This window comes from Vespula vulgaris, chromosome 8 (assembly GCF_905475345.1).
Source record: "Vespula vulgaris chromosome 8, iyVesVulg1.1, whole genome shotgun sequence".
Lineage (NCBI taxonomy): Eukaryota > Metazoa > Arthropoda > Insecta > Hymenoptera > Vespidae > Vespula > Vespula vulgaris.
In genome coordinates, this window is record NC_066593.1 from 6580518 (window position 1) to 6599650 (window position 19133).

The 19133-nt window shown below is 34.2% G+C and overlaps 1 protein-coding gene and 1 long non-coding RNA gene across 3 annotated transcripts in view; one reads left to right on the forward strand and one right to left on the reverse strand.

Moving 5' to 3' along the window:
- The window catches only part of LOC127065750 (furin-like protease 1), a 175464-nt gene extending 175095 nt beyond the window's left edge, over window positions 1–369 (forward strand). The window contains exon 13 of the mRNA XM_050998544.1: window positions 112–369. Within this exon, the coding sequence (XP_050854501.1) occupies window positions 112–116 (5 nt within the window). The 3' untranslated portion in view covers window positions 117–369. The remainder of the gene's footprint in view (window positions 1–111) is intronic.
- The window catches only part of LOC127065762 (uncharacterized), a 56732-nt gene that overhangs the window by 14344 nt on the left and 23255 nt on the right, over window positions 1–19133 (reverse strand). The gene's annotated exons all lie outside the window — the stretch shown is intronic.

Below are 19133 nucleotides of genomic sequence, written 5' to 3' on the forward strand. Positions count from 1 at the left end.
TTCTTCATAATTCATTCGTAATTAAATTCGTAATTTCAACGAGAATATTTTTACCGGTTTAATTTAATCAAATATACAAATAAATAATATAGTTTTTATTCTACTTTGCAGTTTGACACGGATCATGGTGGACCATTGGATTTGCTTCTACAAAAATTTTATATTATACATATAATGTATATAAATTGTTATATCGATATGGGTAAATAGTAATCCTTCATACGGGAAATACGATAGTACAAATATGAGTTAACTATTAATGGTAATATGGTAAAAAAAGGATAGTATGTACATGCAATATATAAAAAAAAAAAAAACAAAAAAAAAGAACAGGAATAAAACATTTTAATTCCAAATGTAATAATACAATGAGAGAAACTTCTTTTTTTCTTCTTATCGACGTTATACATTCTCGATAAATCTCGATTAATTAATTTTAAGATCAGACTTCTTAAAAAACAATGCATCTTTCTCTCAAACTACTTTGATTTTTTTCCGAAACAAGAACTTTATCCAATATCACCTTTGACTTCACCGGACTATAAATAATCGGTCAATTCACGCGAACGAATCGTTTAGTAAAAGCCAATTCTGTCAAAGTCAGCGGATGACCTAGTTTGATGTTCAAATAATTGATTCGATGATCCAGAAGAAACGTGCTAATTGTGTAATCAAGCATCTTCGTAACGATCTCGCACTTGTAACGTGACGCCCTCGAGGTTTGATAATTAACAAGCCATTCCTGCGTGATATCGCACAACGATCGCAACAGCGAAATTAATTGGCAGTGAGAAATGCAGTACTTAATTAATGGACTATGCACTTTACATAGGATAATAATTAATATGACCTTTGTCTTTTCCTTTGTCTCTCTCTCTCTCTCTCTCTCTCTCTCTCTCTCTTTATATATATCTTTTGTTTTTTTAAACCACTACCGTATATGCTAAATATAACAAATGTTTGTGTGGTTCGTACATCTTTTTAATTAATTTATTTAACAAAATATTAATATCCTAAGATATTGAAAATTCTATTTAAATCAAAATATAATATTATATCAAACAGACGTCTTTAAATTATAGAGAGAACATTAAACGATAATAGATACAATATTCTCTTTGATTCCTTTTGAAAATGGAAGCAAGAATTCTACCAGAAACGAAAGATATTTCGGATTCATTAAGAACGTAGTAAGAGCGACGGAGAGTAAAGGTAAGTAAATCCTTGCGTTAATTTAAAGAGAGTCTGTAAGTCTCGCTACAATTTAATGAACTTTCGACAAAAACGATTCTTAATAACGAAGTACAGAAATGTACGATGATTAATTAAACAGGTAAATACTTAAAATGGACCAAAGTTCCCTTCGACTAAGTAGTTCATAAATCGGATGTTAAACGATTTCTCGATACGGTGCTAAATTAAGATCTTAATAAACGAATAATCGAATTTCGATATTTCTCATCTTAATTCGTTCAAGAACGAACATATTTCAGAACGAATCCCTTATTTTTACGAGACTTCAAAAACTTCCTTTATCTCGTCGAAAAATTTAAAAGATTTTTAAAAAGTTTTCAAATTCCTGAATTCCTACCGAAGTTACGAAAGGTCTTAGTGGACCTTTCTTTTCAATGTAATCGACGAGAAATTTCGAGCTTTCCTAGCATACAAAGAGTTCATTCCCAAAAGAAAATTATTCACACGGGAAATTCCTCTCACCGTCGATTAATCAAAGAGCGATCGGAAAAAATTTCAAGCGACTAAGAGGAGATATATATAATAGTATCCCGAATGGTCTATGCTATAGTTGGAATTCATTCGTGTCATTGATTTAAACCACAGTGTACTCCTCAAGGACGCAATCATCGGATGTTTCGTATGACACAGAGGTCCCTCTTCTACCGACCACAACTGTTTGTCGTGGTAAAGAGAGAGAAGGAGAGAGAGAAAGAGAGAGAGAGAGAGAGAAATAGATAGAGAAAGAGAGACAGACAGAGTGAGAGAGAGATTCGTGATTCGCGATTGCTCTTGAATGAACGATCGAATCGTTAATAACGAGCACGATCTCGGCTATAGGCTGCCGTGGTTATAACCGGCTGCCCACATGTCACGGTTCGATGACAGACGTACGAACGCAAAGCGACCAGATTAATTGGCGATAATTAGCAAACAGTTACGCGCTACGCGTAAGTCTCCCTCTCTCTCTCTCTCTCTCTCTCTCTCTCTCTCTCTCTTTCTGTCTCTCTCTCTCTCTCTCTTTCTCTTTCTCTTTCTCTCACTCACTCACTCACTCACTCACTCACTCACTCACTCTTGTTCCGCATTTCCAACTGAAAACTAGACGCGAAACTCGAAACAAAGCGACAGCAGAACGTATTTCGCTTACCGATCGCAACGTCATTTTCGATGACGGTATTGATTGAGTGCGGTTTTACGGTGTAATGGTCTTTCGTAACATTGTAAATGCGGAATGTCGAAATGACTTTGTAACATCGTTACTTCGTTATGAACATTTATACATGTCGAGAATTAATGAGTAAAATACATTAATGGCTCGAGTAAAAATACAATTTACAGTTAATTGAATTTGAGACAGAAAGGTTAAGAGGGTAACGTGTTTAATATCTTTTGACGAAACGACAAACAGGAATTTTGATTGACGATATGATGTATGTATCTGGTTTTATCGATTTTTACGGCTTTCGAATATCGAGGAATAAAAGAAGCTCATTGTACAAAATAATTTAAAACGATCGATTTCTTCGTATCGGACCTTTAACGAATTATTAGGAAAGTCCTTCGATGATGTCATAATCGATAAAATCAATGGAAGAAATCGGAATCGGTAGCTTTCATCGAGAGAGAGTCGTTCAGCTTGAAGAATTGAACGCCAAACTATTTCTTTTTGTTGATTTCGCGGGATAAGCTCTTCCGGAGGTCGAATAATCTCGCAGTCCTTCGTACGGTTAACGAGGGAGAATCGAAAGGTAGAAACTTTTCTCTTCTTAGGAGGAACCGAGCGAGAACAAGCGAGAGAGAAAGAGATAGGAAACTAGTATAAAAGGATCGGTCGACTATTCTCGCGTGTCGGTATTCTCGCAACCCCGTCGTTGATGACCGTCTCGATGGTGGTAGTGGTGCGGTGGAATTTGGTTTCGTGCCAAACGCCTATGTACTCTGAGACGGCGGCGCAGAGTATTTACTCTCTTTTTATTTCATGTCGTGCTTAGAAGGGCAAGTGGAGGGATGAAAGGGAAGACATAGAGAACCGAGGAAAAGGGGGCGGATAGACTTTGAGAAAAGGAAAGATGCAAGTATAAAAAGATGAAAAGGAAATAGGAAGAAAGAATAAAACGAGAGAAAAAAGAAAAATAAGAAGAAAAAAAGAAATGAAAGAGAGAAAAGAAAAAGAAGAGAAATACGAGCATACAAGTATGTATTTCTTTTGCCGAAAGTATAACTATATGTTTTAGAAACTGATCGCGTCTGAGAAATCTAACAAAAAGAAAAAACAAAAATATGATTATCGTCATATCATAATTAATTTACACAAAATTTTGTTAAACGAATTTATGTTTAACTCTCATAATTTCGAAAAGCTTTTCTTCAAAGGCGTCATATCATATAGCTTCACACGGATTTTAGTTTATAACTGCGATTTATTTCTTATGCTCTATGTACGATAAATATCTTTCTTCTCTTTTTTTATTCAATTTGTTGAAAACTATTTCAAATTCAAGGAACACGTATTCGGAACACACAGGATTCAGAAGTGTCCTTCGTACTCTATTGGCTTCTTTGCTATAACATCGAGTCGCATACCGTAGTTTCTCAGTTAACGAATCGCTACAACTTCGTTTCCATTTCCATTTTAACGACGTCTAGATGTATCCCAACGAAAACGACGACGGCGACCACGACGATGGCGACGACGAAGACGTACGCGTACAGTTTCGTCGCATACGTGGAAACCTAGGCATCATTTAGTCGCATTCAATGTGCAATGCATACCGCAAATGCAAATACCCGAATAGACCGTTTTCCGCTTACGACTCCTATTGTTCTATTAACCAACACAGTCCATCGTTCTCTCTACCAACTCGACGACTTCTCTTCTTCGCAGTAGAGATACGCCGAAATTTCGTCGACCAACTTCAACGTTTGTTAAATATACATGCTTCCTACCTCTATCTCTCTTCAAACCATATCTATACTTACTTAGACATTTATGGTCCATATGAAATCGTTCAAAAGCGAATTTGATGATCAAAATCTTTGGATTTAGTACTGATACGAATAGAATTAAATAAAGAAAGGATAAAAATTATTTTTCTTTTTTAAACCGATCATTTATTATTAATTAATTGAACAAATCTAATTCTTCTAGAATTACATTTCTTGATATAATGAATATAATGAATGATAAAAGAATAAAAATCATTCTTACTCTTTAATCCGATTAATTTAGTTTTAATTAATTAAAAAAATCCAATCCTCCTTAGAGAAATACTAAGTGTGAGACATGACGAGAACGACTATCATGATCACTGACATATTTTATACGTATCTTCGAATCGGAGCATAGATTTTTGTGACGCAAATCCTTCAAAAGAGCAGAAAAAGGAACATCGACAGTCTTTGTGGTATATGTGGCAAACGAGACTATCGATTTTTCCTTCTTTCCATTTTCATTATTTTCTTTTTTTTTTTCCTTTTTTTCCTTTACTCGAACTGGATGATCCCCAAACGAGGTTGGGGCGAAAGGCAACGTAGGGTAAGGAGAGAAGATGTCGAGAATAGTGGCGGCGTGCAACACTGAGTTATTCAATGGAACGCAGAGAACGGCTCTTATACGTATATCACGAAACGGTTCCCGTGGGACTCGTAACGTCTCGTTCCGTCTCACCCTCTATATACGCTGTCGCGATCGTGAAACGTGCCGCGCGAATTTCCTGCCCGTCCACTCTGTCCGTCGACTAACAGGACTCGGCCCTTTTCCCCAAAGACGCACAGCTTTCGACATTCGATGTCCTTCGTTAGAGCGTCTGTTCTTCGTAAAACATAGTTTTGCTCTAGGAAACATGCTTTTCTATCTAGTAGTCAAAAAAGATTTATCGAATGTATATACATCAAGATTTATGCAAATTACACGAAAAACTTTATTTAAATGAAGAACTTTGTTCGATCCTCTTATACGAAAGTATTCCTTTAGATCGAATTATTTAATATTATAACAGATTTTACAAAATTGTCATCTTTAATATTATTTTTTTATTTATTTATTTAACACTTTTACGAAATTACCAATGGCTGGAATGATTGAACGATTAATTATCACAGATTTTATGAAGTCATCTTTAATAATATTTATTTATTTATTTATTTATTTAGCACTTTTGACCGGCTGAACTGACCGAACGAAGAAGTAATAAATGAAAGAAGAAAATTCATAATTAACGTAATTCAAGAGATCTGTCTATGCGAAGTGAAATATATAAAGTCAGTACGTTTTTCCAAGGTTTCCTACCTTCTTTTACCAAGTCATTCTAACACGAGTGACTTTTCAAGGGTAGGACTCTCTTACTTATTTATATGTGCTTAGTTAGCCGGAAAGAAGCCTTTTGACTCCAGCCCATTTTGACTACCTCTTTCATTCAACCTGACTTACCTTAAGCACACTCACGTTTCCAAGAAATACGACATCGGATTTTCGCCCTCGGCGAATCGCTTTTACTTTTTCCGAACGAGCATCCCCCGTTACGATGCTTTAAAAAAATTTCTCACGAGTTATTCGCGAGAAGAAGAAAAAGAAAAAAAAAAAAAGACAAAAGAAACGATCTCAGCATATATTTGCAACGACAATGTCTACAGTTAAATTAGTAAAAACAATTTTAACGTCTTGAAGGTTTTCATCGAAATGAATGGCCGTTTCGTTCAACGAAACTCATTAGCATTATCACTTTTCGATTAAGGAAATGAAACATTCTTATTAATCTCATAAATTTTATGCTAAACTATTCGCTTATACATTTTTACATCTCGCTAAGATGTTTCTATGAATGACAAAGAAAATAAAATGCATTTGTTCATATATATTCTAATGAGACGTTTACAAGGGTAATCAGTTTTCATCGTGAAATATTTCACGCGATTTCTTGCGATTAACGAAGGAAGATCTTCTCTTGGGACAACTAATTTTAAGTTTTAAATGTTGTAACCAGATAGGATGTACAAAAGTAAAAGTACATAAAATGGTAGATACCTTTCTTCTTCACCCCTTACCTTATCCCTTTTCCCAATTGCAATTAAATGTCCGAACTTTCTCACTTTGGGTCACTTCGCCGTCTAGACATTCCCAACTTCGGTTGAAAAACAAAGAAGAGGTAATTGCACGACTGAGATACCATTTCAACTGTATTATGTCATCTAGCTTTGAAAATGTGAACTTTCGCCGAGACCGAAACATATATTACTTTCTATTCAACCGGTAAAAAAATTATATTCTACATGAATATTTCTCTACGTTGACATTTTTACTTCGTCAAACGAATTTAATAAAAATTAATTGATAGACTGATTGAACGTTATAAACCGTGTTTCTTCTCGTGATACTATTAAAATTCTTGATGATTATACAATCATTGATGATTATACGACATTACTACAGAGTTTTATAAAATATTATATTTCCATATTTTTCAAAGAAAGAAAAGAAGAAAGAAAGAATGAGGCAGTCAGACAAAAAAAAGAGAGAGAGAGAGAGAAAGTACAAAAAAGGTTCATGAGATCCTCGTAATTAAGCCTGCACGGCTTGTTAAACGTTCTACTTTCTCTAAGTACTTCTTTATGTATTTACATACATATGTACCCACATACGATTGCGAGCAAGTAATTAGTGAATTCTGTGGTGCCATATATAACAAATTTTTCCTCGTAACCAGAATATTAATAAATTTTGAAAGTTTTAAAAAGTCCTCGTAAGTGGATGTATAACCAGGATCGCTGAGCAATTTTGGTAATGGCACTGCAGTTCGGAGTATTGCACTCTGAACAAAAAAGTGAAGCACCAGGCCATGAGCCAACGACTCTCTTTCTCTTTCTCTCTCTCTCTCTCTCTCTCTCTCTTTTTCTACCTATCTCTTTCTTTCTCTGTCTCATACAACGAGTTTTTGCTGATAATACGAATTTTTATCTATAACCTGTACATATATTGTTCACGTTAATAAACAAACAAGCCATTTTGTCTATCCCTTCGTTATTTACTATCTCTCATGATAAACTCGTGACTACAAAAAAAAAAGTAAATTAACCTTTCTCTATTGTAATAACCATGCAGTGTCCTTTGCCGTCTTTTTACCGATTAATTAACATTTTTGTCCATCTCTGCTTCTCGACGATCTCGGATATTCGATAATTTGAGCTTTCTTTTTATTTTTCTTTTTTCTTCAACATTTTGATTTAACGTCTCAAAATGGCACCGAGTTCCTTGCATACTTTCGATATTAACGGCTGTATATATGCCCGCATTACGAACAGCTGCGAGTCGAGATCGTAAATGCCGAGAAATCTCTGAAAAAGCAAGGAGCTCCAAGTAAAATGACGATCGAGCGAGTTCGAGTAATAAAACCTGCAGCGGTGGAAATGCAGTTTGAATTTAAGCGATTACTTTGCGGATGAAGTCAGAAAAGTTTCCTGCTATTACGCACCCTCGAACTTCTTATTCACAGCCGATCTCATTGGCTGTTACTTTATTACTTTCATCTCCATATCCTCCTTTGGACTCCATTATTCTATTCTACCATTCTTCTCGTATAATTTTATAGCATTGTAAAAAAAATATTTTCTTTTTTATTTGATAACGACACATTATAAACTCAGAAATATATTTTCACGATATTGCTGAATCAATATTTATCATCGATATCTATAATGAGAGTGATCGATTATTCTTCGCATAATCCAAACGATGAATGTCCGGTTTATGAATGAAAAAGAAGAAGAAGGATTATTATTCATATCTCGAGTGTTAGAAATAAAAAAAAAAAACACTTCCAATGTAACTGCAATTCATTTCATTCTTCTAACTCTGGATGATGGTATTAAACAAAAATAAAAAGAATAAAAAACATTTGCGAAACTAAATTTTTTAAACCATTTTTTTCGCGACACCGTGTAAACGATAATATTCATTTTCTTGTTCGTCTAGTCGTAGTTTATAGTACTTAATCAAACAGTAGAAATTATATTAGCGTTATCTATTTCAGAGTGGAAGCATGTGTACATACATATTTCGAATCTCGTTGCCAAAATTTATCCGAAGCTCAACGTGCTACGTATACAGAGTTCGTAACAATAATTTATCAGCGTTACCGCTCGACGACGTCGACGTTTCCTTAGATATTTATGATCGATTGCTTTCTAATCTATTGTACGGCTTGTATAAGGCTGTACGACGAGGGAAATTTAGGCTCGACGATGAAAATTATTTCTACGAGAATGATATATTTATATCTATATTTTCTTTTGGACATGTTATAATCAAATATTTAAAAAATTGTTAATATTTTACGTTAAAAGAAAAAAGAAAAAGGAAAAGGGACACGATTATAATCCTATTAACGAATAACCATAATTATGTATTATTGATTTGTTATTCTTCCTTGACGGAAGATCTATAATAGAATCGACTTGTTTTCACCATAGATAACAATATAAATGTGACCACATTCGTGTATTGTAACGATTAATATCGTGTAATATACCGATTATCCGCAAGCACCCCCAGAACAGAACCAATCAGCGCTAATAATAGGGACGAGGAGCAAACCTCTATTATCCAATTTCTGCTATTATCGAAGTTGGTTCGTTCACTCGGTTTATCGCGATCAAGTGCTCGCTTATGAAATTTATTCCTTCGCTAAACGTTCTTCTTCGTTTAATCAAATTTTTTCAAAAAAAAAAGAAAGAGAAACAAAATCAGAAAAGAATAAAAGAAAAAAGGAAAATCACTTACAACAATTACATATTTCATTTTATCTGATTAATAATAACTTTAAAAGATTTAAAACGTTCGTGTGGAAAGGATAAGGCAAAAAAGAAGAATATGCAAAAAAAAGAAGAAAGAAAGAGAAAGAAACGAAAATTGTATCTTGGAAATTACTTTGCCATCTGCTCGATATATACATCTTGGTATGAAAAAAAAAATGTAAAAGTAGAACGAGAGAGAATGAGAAAGATTAGAAAGAAACAGAGATAGGAGAAAGAAAATCAGAAAACGGAGAAGAATCTAAGAAAAGAGACTACGTTTCTCCACGACTTGTAAGTTTCCTGATGGATCCCTTTTTCCTCACTCCATCTCCGCGTCTCGTAGGGATTTTCCATAACAAATTGCACTTTCCGCGTATTTCATTTCAATACGGTAAGATCCTGAATAAAGGAAAAACTTCACTATGTCGTCAGTGTTTTTCTCTCTCTCTCCTTCTTCCTTTCTCTCTCTTTCTTTCTTTCTCTCTTTCATTTTTTTATCTTTCTTGACTCGATTCAAGTTATTATGCATTATTTCTTCTCAAAGCTGGTCTCCTCGATGAGAATACCGATGAATTCTTTTGAATATATACGAACGAATTGCATATTTGCGAATACAAAATAACAACTATAATCTTGCTAAGAAGAAGATTATCCTTAGGAATGAATATTTTTGTTGGTTTTGCATTTCTCCTATGAGCATAACTTCTGAATTTCCTATCAAATTTGGTTAATAATTCCTATGAATTTACATGGTATATATATATATGCATAGATGTTGCATAATCAATCCGAACTTAACTTATGTATATTGGACTAATTCGCATATAGATAAATACTAAGATAGTAAAATTTTATCGAGGATGCAGTGACTTTAAAAAGAATTTCTTTTAAATAGTTCTTCCTATATAAATGAAACGATAACAAACAACAAAATACATCACTATTTCGATAGAGTACACTTGCCTCTGACTCACTATGTCTCTCTGTTCTAACTGATAAGATACGAAGAATCAATAGTCTCGCTATATTTTACTGACATGAGAAGTTTACTATTGTACGTATCGTTATTGTTCGATTTGACGGAGGAACGAAGAGGATGGTTCTTTCGTTATCGATACACACTAACGGAAGTCCGTACAGGGCGTACGACGTTTCCAATATCCGCATCATTCCGATACACATTTCTCGCCATACGATCCTCTCTTCGAGGCACTTTCGTGAGACGCCATTTTGCAGATTTCCTAGTCTATCGTGTTTCGTATCATTTCCTTTCTCCACTCGCTACCTATCCCTTTATTTTTTCTCGGCTCTTCTTCGAATATTCTTCTATTACTATATCGAGCAAATTCTGAACCATCGAACTTGCGTTTCTTCCTTATAGATTAATGATAAACGATCACAAATTTATCACTAATTAAAAATTTCAATCGAACATTGTATCTTGCAAATCTCAACGTCCAAGTGAACATGTTGAACAAAACCGTATAGAATATGGATGTAGTTGTTGGTTTAAAACGATACAAGTTGAATTACTAGAGAGGTAGTAAATACTAACAAACCACGTTCGTACTATCCCCCGGTTAATTCGTAATCTTACCAGATAGAAAAGGTAGGTAGAAAAGAAGATACGTGGAAAGACCGCTTTAGCTCTTACCCTTTATCTCATCCTATACCTTGCACCATAACATCCACTCACGGTCGGCGTATGTTTGAATAATACGCGGATTAAAACCGAGCAACCGAGCTCAGAATTTACGGAATATTTTATTAAATGTCCACTGTGTTCTCATAGTTACCATATATGTACATACACACACACACGTACACACATATACATATATATTTACATCCCTTTTCTTTATATCACGTACCTTATATTACATTCAGACATTCAAATGGAATTATTTTAAAAATATTGAGATACAGTCGTTACATTAAAACAAAATTACATACTCACGTAAATCCGCTAAAAAGTTCATTTATCGCTTTATCGATTATTAAACGGAACGTAAATATGTTTTTTACCGTGAAACTAAAAGAAATTATTTATATTGTTACATTTGATATTATTATACGATCAATAATTTTCGAAAGCTTTCAAGAAAAATAAAAAACGACAAAAGAATCTACTTTCCTTCCTGTCAATTAATGAACGAGAGAAAAGTCACTTCGCTTTGTTACGTGAGACCGTTAAAATTTTAACGAACGTTCCAAGTTCAATTTTCCAACGCCCTCAGTCGCGAACTACCCTCATCCCTTGTGGAAAGAGAGTAAACGGAAAACTCGTGGAGACTGTCTCTCTTCCACCCTTTAGTTCGACTAATTTCCTCGGAAACGAGTTAGTTTCAACAAATTTGAATTTCAAATCATCCGATTCATTGATAAGGAACATCAACACACGCAATACAGTTAATTGATAGCCGTGAAATTGTTTCTTTTTCTACTACTATTAAATGCGGCTTCCATGAATCATTTTCAGCTCGTGTGATAAAAGCACGGTGCTTGCACGACCACATACAAAACTTACGCGCTGCCTTTCGCGCGACCGCATACAAAGCTTTGTAGAGCGAGAATACCAAATGACCAACGAAATTGCTTTAATCTCGTCTATCTCTCTCTCTCTCTCTCTCTCTCTTCCTCTTCCTCTTTCCATTCTTTTTTTTCCATGATATACTCATCTTCGACTTTTACTTCGTCGTATGAATGATATTACCTACTCTATTTCTAAATGTATCTCCCTTTCTCTTTCTCTTTCTCTTTCTCTCTCTCTCTCTCTCTCTCTCTCTCTTTCTCTATTTCTCTTTATATTGTTCGTCTCTCTCTTTCGAGGCAGTTATAAAAAAATTCTCAGACACGCCATTGAACGTTAAACTCGTACGTCGTAAATTTTTTAATGCTAGAAGACAGACGACACTTCGAAGTACTGTGAAGATTTTAGAATATTCATTCCCGAATTACAAAGAGAAAAGTTGCGAAAGAGATGAGAGAAATTCTGCCATACTGCGTTCATTCATTCAGTCTTTTGTGTTGGAAAAAACAGAGAGAAAGAGAAGAAAAAGACATTCATTGATTAAAGTTTATTACCAACGTCGGTCCAATTTCTTAAAGATTTTTATAATTTTCTTAAAATGATAAAAAAGTTGGATAATAATAGAATGAAGAAAGTATCTTGTTAATCAGCTGTATAATCATGTATTTTCATGTTCTCTTTTAATATGAACCAGAAGTTTCGAGTCTTTCTCATTCTCTCTCTCTTTCTCTTTATATATATATATATATATATATATATATATATATATATTGCTCTCATACTCGAGTAAGTAAATTAGGGCACTGGTATCTCGTAACTTGAAACCCGTGATTACAAACTTCAGAGAATACGGTGTCGAATTTGAGAACGTCAGCGGTTCACCAAAATTTAATTTCACTGGTTAGCTGCACTTGGTAAGTCGACATTACAAGCACTTCTGTTAAAGCCTTTCTCATTGACATTGTTATCTTTGCTAAATCAAAATAGAATATATATCTAGATGTTGACGTGACGAAACGAAATGTCAATGTCGTTATATTTAATCAATAAGAATAACATAGTTTGCTCTGCATCTGTTTGTATCCGTCGAGTTCTATAATTAACGCGAAATCTTCAAATTGAACTCGATATCGATTAAAAGTTTTCTAACTGTTGAGTCGTGGAATCGTCGATACGATAAAGTAGAAAAGGAAAAATAAAAAGAAGGCCGTGTTTTTCTATTAATTAGATTATCCAATTCGAAACATTCGATTATTCTTAACAATTTTTTTTTTACATAAGAAGAAATGAAAATATTCTATCGGCTTTGTTCTCTTTTCCTGAGCAAGCTGTCGCATCGAAAGAACGTTCCTAGAACGTTCCATGCCCGAAGCAGAGAGAAAACAATGAAATTGTCGGATTACCGTGCGTTTTCGTTCGTCTCACACTCAACCATAGCTAATTGCTGGTAGTGCCTGGAAAAGCTTTAAAGCGACATGCAGGAAAACGCGGTAGCAAGTTCCGTACCATACTAGCTTCAAGCTTATAACTTTTAAAATACTCTTTCCAACACTTTTTTCTCATTTTACTTGAACGTCGGTGAAAGACACATTTTTTTTCTTTTTCCCTTTCTTTCACAATACAATTAAATATACCTCTAAACTGCGATATATAGAAACGTTCATGTACATATCCATATATATATATATATATATATATATATATATATATGCTTGAAAAAACACCGATGAAAGTTTGACCGAAAAACAAAAAAAAAACAAAAAAGAAAGAAAAAAAAGAAACAAAGAAAAAGGGAGAGAAATCTGTTTCCTCTGGCATTACTATTTATCATTCGTAATGACAGTACAAGATGAATAAAATATTTTAAATTGCATAATGAGCAAAATGCAAGTGTCTTTGAGAAGAATGGTGCATTCTAGTCTAGTCCGTTGTTCTCATGACGCTTATTGTTAGTTCTCCGAGGATTTCTTCCTCTCGTTTTAATTTTCCAAAGAGGATCTTGAAATAAGCCGTTCTTCAAAATAATATCTGTATATCTATCTATAGCAAATTTGGATATATTATATCAAAGTTTTAATGAGACATTAATCTGTAATGTATAACGAGACATAAAAAATAAATAGAATACCGGTATAAAAAAAGTTGTAGGAGAGAAAATATTATTCGAAAAATTTCAATATTGAACAGTGGTATGTAATAATTCAAACGACACAAATGATAATTTCGCATAGATATAAATTCAAATTTTTTACTTTTCCAATTCTGAGCTTATCGTTGATTATTAACATGAATTCAACGCTAATTAATAATCATTGATAATATGTTGAAAAAAATTTCAACAAAGGAATTTAAATCAAACGTTACGATTTTAAAGCAAAAAAATTATACTTCCATTAAAAAATATTGTTTAACGTACTATGATTATTCATGTAAAAGACTCAAAATGTCGTTATTACTCGTTTAATATTAGGTAATATCCAGCTTTTATAGTTTCTTTTTTTTTGAGTAAATTAAAAGGTATTAACAAAAAAATCATTTTTTACGAATTTTTCGATTTTCGATTCTTCTATCAAAGCTTCGACTATTACTGTCCATTTTATTCTTATTCGTTCAACTATTACAATTTATAGATTAAATTTAAACTAATACGAATGCAGACGAATGCTCTGCGACAAGACTAGGCTATTCTCTAAACTGCGGATTAAGTTAATTGCTCGGAAGCCTATGGATCGGGTATTGTACGTCTGTAAATTAGTGCTCTGTCGAATTTCCTGATTGGCTGTGATCTCACTGAAACCGTTGACCCGTTCATAATATACAAATGTACATTAACTAAAGTCAAACGTTCATCGCCTATTGTTTACATAAATAATTATGAATTTGCGTATACATACATTGTTTAAAATAGTTATTAAATTATGCAAGCTGTCCTAGTAATATTGTCAGTTCCCAGTTCATACTCCGTTTGAGTATATAAATACAAGTTCTATTCAGAATAATATCAACTATAAAATTTTATAATACGAAGCATATATAGTAAATTAATAAAGTACAATATATAAGTAATATTAATATTTGTAACAATAAAATATAAAAAAAAATAACTCTTTAGTCTTACTGATCGAATCTGAACACATTCCTTGAACATTTTCTTGGTTGTCAGTAGAAAGCTGAGATATTGATCAGACGTTTCAAGAATTCGCATCGACTTCAATCTATTCAATGGATTCAAAAGTTTTTAAAAATATAAGTCAGTAATTAAAAAATATACCAATAACAAAGGAATGAAGAAAATTAATAATGTATAATTTGATAATAAAAAAGAATGTTTCACAGTCGTTTCATCCTCCAATTAATTATACGTATAATTCCAGCTCAGTGGATTGTTAGGAGAAAAAAAAAAGAATCCCAATCGTAGTTAACAACATATTCCGTGGCTCGTTAAGGATCTTTCAAATTAAATTTTACCTCGACCGCATCAAAGCGATTCTTTTCAACCCCCACGGCTGACTAACCTACTAAGAAACGCGTTCGTGCCAAATTAAATTCTTTGCCGTCCATCTTGTCGTACGAGCGTCTTTTAAAACAGAAAGTAACGAAGGCATAATAAAATAAAAAGACTTATTAACGCCTTCAAATATATTCAAATATAATAATATTCGATATCCGACGTTTAACGATATCTTATAAATCAGTTGCTTACAAATTAATCTCTCATGAATTAAAACTACGAAACAAATTACAGTCACATAAAAAAAATGGAAATTATGAAAAAAAAAGAAAAAAAAAAGAAAAAAGAAATTACATAGATAATAGGATCTCAATCTTTTCTCTCATCCGAAGGTTTTGAAGGATTCCTTGTAAATTGGGCGAAAGAACGCGCAAACGATTCGACCGATTTAACATTCCGCGCGTTTACTTACAGATAATTGCCATCAGGAAGGTATTCACCGAGCAGTTAGCCACTTGCGGAGCTAGGACTGAGAGGAGTTACGAATAAGGGAGAGAAAGGATGAGAGACAGAGAGATAGATAGATAGATGGATAGAATGAGAGAGAAAGAGAGAGAGAGAGAGAGGAGAGAGAGAGTGAGAAATCGGGTGGTAAAAGGAGCTGGGTGGCGAAGAGGGGGTGGGTGGAATGGGAAGAAGATTAACTTTCAATGGCGCTGTGACGCAGGGCGGAGTCCTATCTCGTCTTCGTAATTAAAGCTATGATGTAGGCCAGGTCATCAAGCGAACTACAAGTGCACTAGTATGCGCACGTATTGGTCCATGAACTACGATGCACGGGCGCGCGCGCGTCCTCGTACTTATATGTGAAATGTTCGATAGAGTAAGGCGAGCAACTACAGCGGCATTTCTATTTGTAACGATGAATATTTAAATTATATGCAGAGCGAATGAGAATAGAAAATGACGACATGACTTTGACCCTCTTCGGCAAAGACGATAATTGCTGATTTGATTAATAAGACCGAATGTGTCGTATAAGATAATGTGAGTATAATATGTGTGTATATATGCATGTGTGCGCGTGTAATGTAATATATATATTTCATTTGTAATCATTCTATTGTTTCATAATATAATCTTTCTTTGTTCCTTCAAAATTCTCTTTCAAATTTTTGTCTTTCTTTTTCACTCCATCACTATTCTCAGACATACTGATATATGTGTATCTATATATATGTGTGTGTATATGTATATATATAAATACACACACACACACACACACACATATATATTCCGAGTATATTCTTATTACTCTGTCCTTTATATGCGAGTATACTATACTCCATGGTAGTTCATAGGGTGACAGAGGAAAAGGGAGAGGATTGGGTGGCTGGCAAGTTGGCTCTCGAGAGTTCATTACAAGCCCCAACTAAGCATACTTCTCTTTTAAAGCATACCGGAGACTCTCTTCACTTTCTTCTTTCCTTCCGTCTCTCTCTCTCTCTCTCTCTCTCTCTCTCTCTCTCTCTGTCTCTCTCTATCTATCTCTCTTTCTCTCTAGATATCTCTATGACTTTCTCTTTTTCCTTCTTTCACGCCCTTTCTCTCACTCTTTCTCTCCCTCTATTTCTATCTCTGTTGCTCCGACGTTCACTAAATAAGAAAAATTATTTAATTTCGTCGCCAACTCACAGTCGCTCCATAAGATCAACCTTACTTACAGAGATCTCGCCTACTACTATATTACTTCACTGTGCGCTCGTCGTAGCAAGACTTTTATTTTTGTTTACTAACACAACGTTCCTTTCCTCCTTCTTTGTTTTCTTTTTCCTTCTATTCCTTCATTGTTTATTACGAGCTATCATGAGTAAGTAGAAATTTCCAAGAATATCAATGTCATGAAATTGGATTTATGTGGACAATAGGACAATATGCTGTTTTGATTAAAAAAATTTAATAATACAATCGATTCGATGATTATTCACACGTTATTACCGATGATTTTGACAAAGGAACGAGAGAAAATGTGGATGATAATTTCGTGATATTCATTTTAAGGTAGAAATAATGAATTAATAACGAGTTTCGATTTCGTATCTGGTCGATATCATGGTCATAATTAAATAGATTTAATAGACGATAGAGAACGAGCTATTTCCCGATAATAATTAGCGATAAATGCTAACAAAACGTAGTTGATTGTCTACGGATAAAATCTGTTGATTAAAATCGTTATATTCATGCACAATACCTTTACAATGATGGATCGTATCGTGTTTTATAATATAACTTATATTTTACGTTATTATTATAATAGAAGCAAAAAACCTATCTTGAGTTTATCATTGTTAACAAGTATCTATGCCAGCCAACCTCTCATGTTTCTCATTATCGATCAAAACAAGTATCTTTGTCTCGGTACTCCTTTACAATTCAGAATTATCGATATATTCGACTAATTAACGAGAAGCCTTCTTGCCCGTCAAATCTATTTAAGATATACGAATATAATAATAAAATATATAGTAAATAAATGACGGGAATCTTTTTTTAAAAGTTTACAGACCTATGTTAGTCAAAAAAAAAAAAGAAAAAAGAAAAAGGAAAATTCATCGCACTTTTTAATTTTTATTTTCTATTTCTTGCGGAAGAAAAAAAAAGGAAAAAATAAAAGAACGATGCCATTAAACGAACGAAAGGAACACGTGCGAAAGGGAAAATAAATTGTTATGTTTATCGGTGTGTCCGATCACAAAAATTCACCATTAACGCTGGATAGGAAGGTCATATGCCGTAGAACGTGCCAATGGAGTGAGCCCACGCCTGTACGTAACAGGTTTTAGGGGGATGCTTCGCGTATACGAGGGTGCGAGACTAAACACAATTGATCTTCGTAAGAATGGTAAATGGTCAACCGCACCATGAGTATGAGTCCCTAGTTCTCTGAGAAGGGATAACAAAGGGCAATACGTTATTGTGCACGCGAGAATTCTCTCGCTATATAGGATATACTTTATAACAACATGTGGGACCCATCGCAGGGTTAGTCATTTTTCATTCGATTTTATATCAAAGTCGTAGACACACGCTTGTTTTTTTTTTTTTTTTATAAGCTATATAACCCCTTGTTGACTGATCGTGATAATTACTACGCGATAAAAAATGATCCCAACGTGGAAACAACATTCGAATGGGAGAAACAATTGCAAGAACTTTCATCATTATTTTGTATAGGGAGTATCCCATGTCAGGATACAACTTACATGTAGGTACACTCAAGCTCCGAATGTAACTCGAAGAAATAATTGAAAAGACGTGGACTACGCTCTACCTTTCCTTTCGTGTTACGGAGTGATTAATCACAGACGTATAAAACATTTCTCAACTCGACTTTCGTTCATCGTAGCTAATTAAAGTTAAAGTTTATCAATTTGATATCGTATAAAAGAAAAATATATATATGTAAACTCTAATTGTCGTAATAAAAAAAAAAGAATATCTGTTTGTTAAATACTCGACGAAGGAATCTTTTCTTAGGCACGAAGAAGGCTTCTTCCAGAGCCTATCTGATCCGGTGAGAAAATAAATGAAACGAAGATGTTTTATCGGCAAAGCCATTCGTCACGGAATAACTTCTCCTGCGGCTCGGAGATACTGTCCTACGGACTATTAGACGAGGAGTGCCAGTTAGCGGTTAAAGAATTGCCCTCTCGCCCTTTTTTTACTTGATTTTTTATCAACTACTCTCAAGACTCTCTTCGAATGATCCGATAACGGTGAGGTAGAAGCTACTGCTTTCATTAAGATGCCGCAAGAATTTCTCTCGTTGGGTATCGAAGTATTAAAGGAACAGAACGAATAATAAAAATCGTGTTGGTATTGATTTATTCGTTCGTATACTATACAAATATAAATCCGACGCCTATGCACTTAGACGGAAACGACAAATTATTACCAGGGAGTCGGAATCGAAACATGGAGGGGCGAGATAGAAGGAGAAGTGTAGGAGTGGTAGGCTTTGGTGTTGGGTTTGAACGTTTCGAGGTTGGTACGGACTCCATGGAGGTAATTAATTCCATGTCGTTGACATATGGTGCTCACGGGGATGCTATTTCGAATTACCAT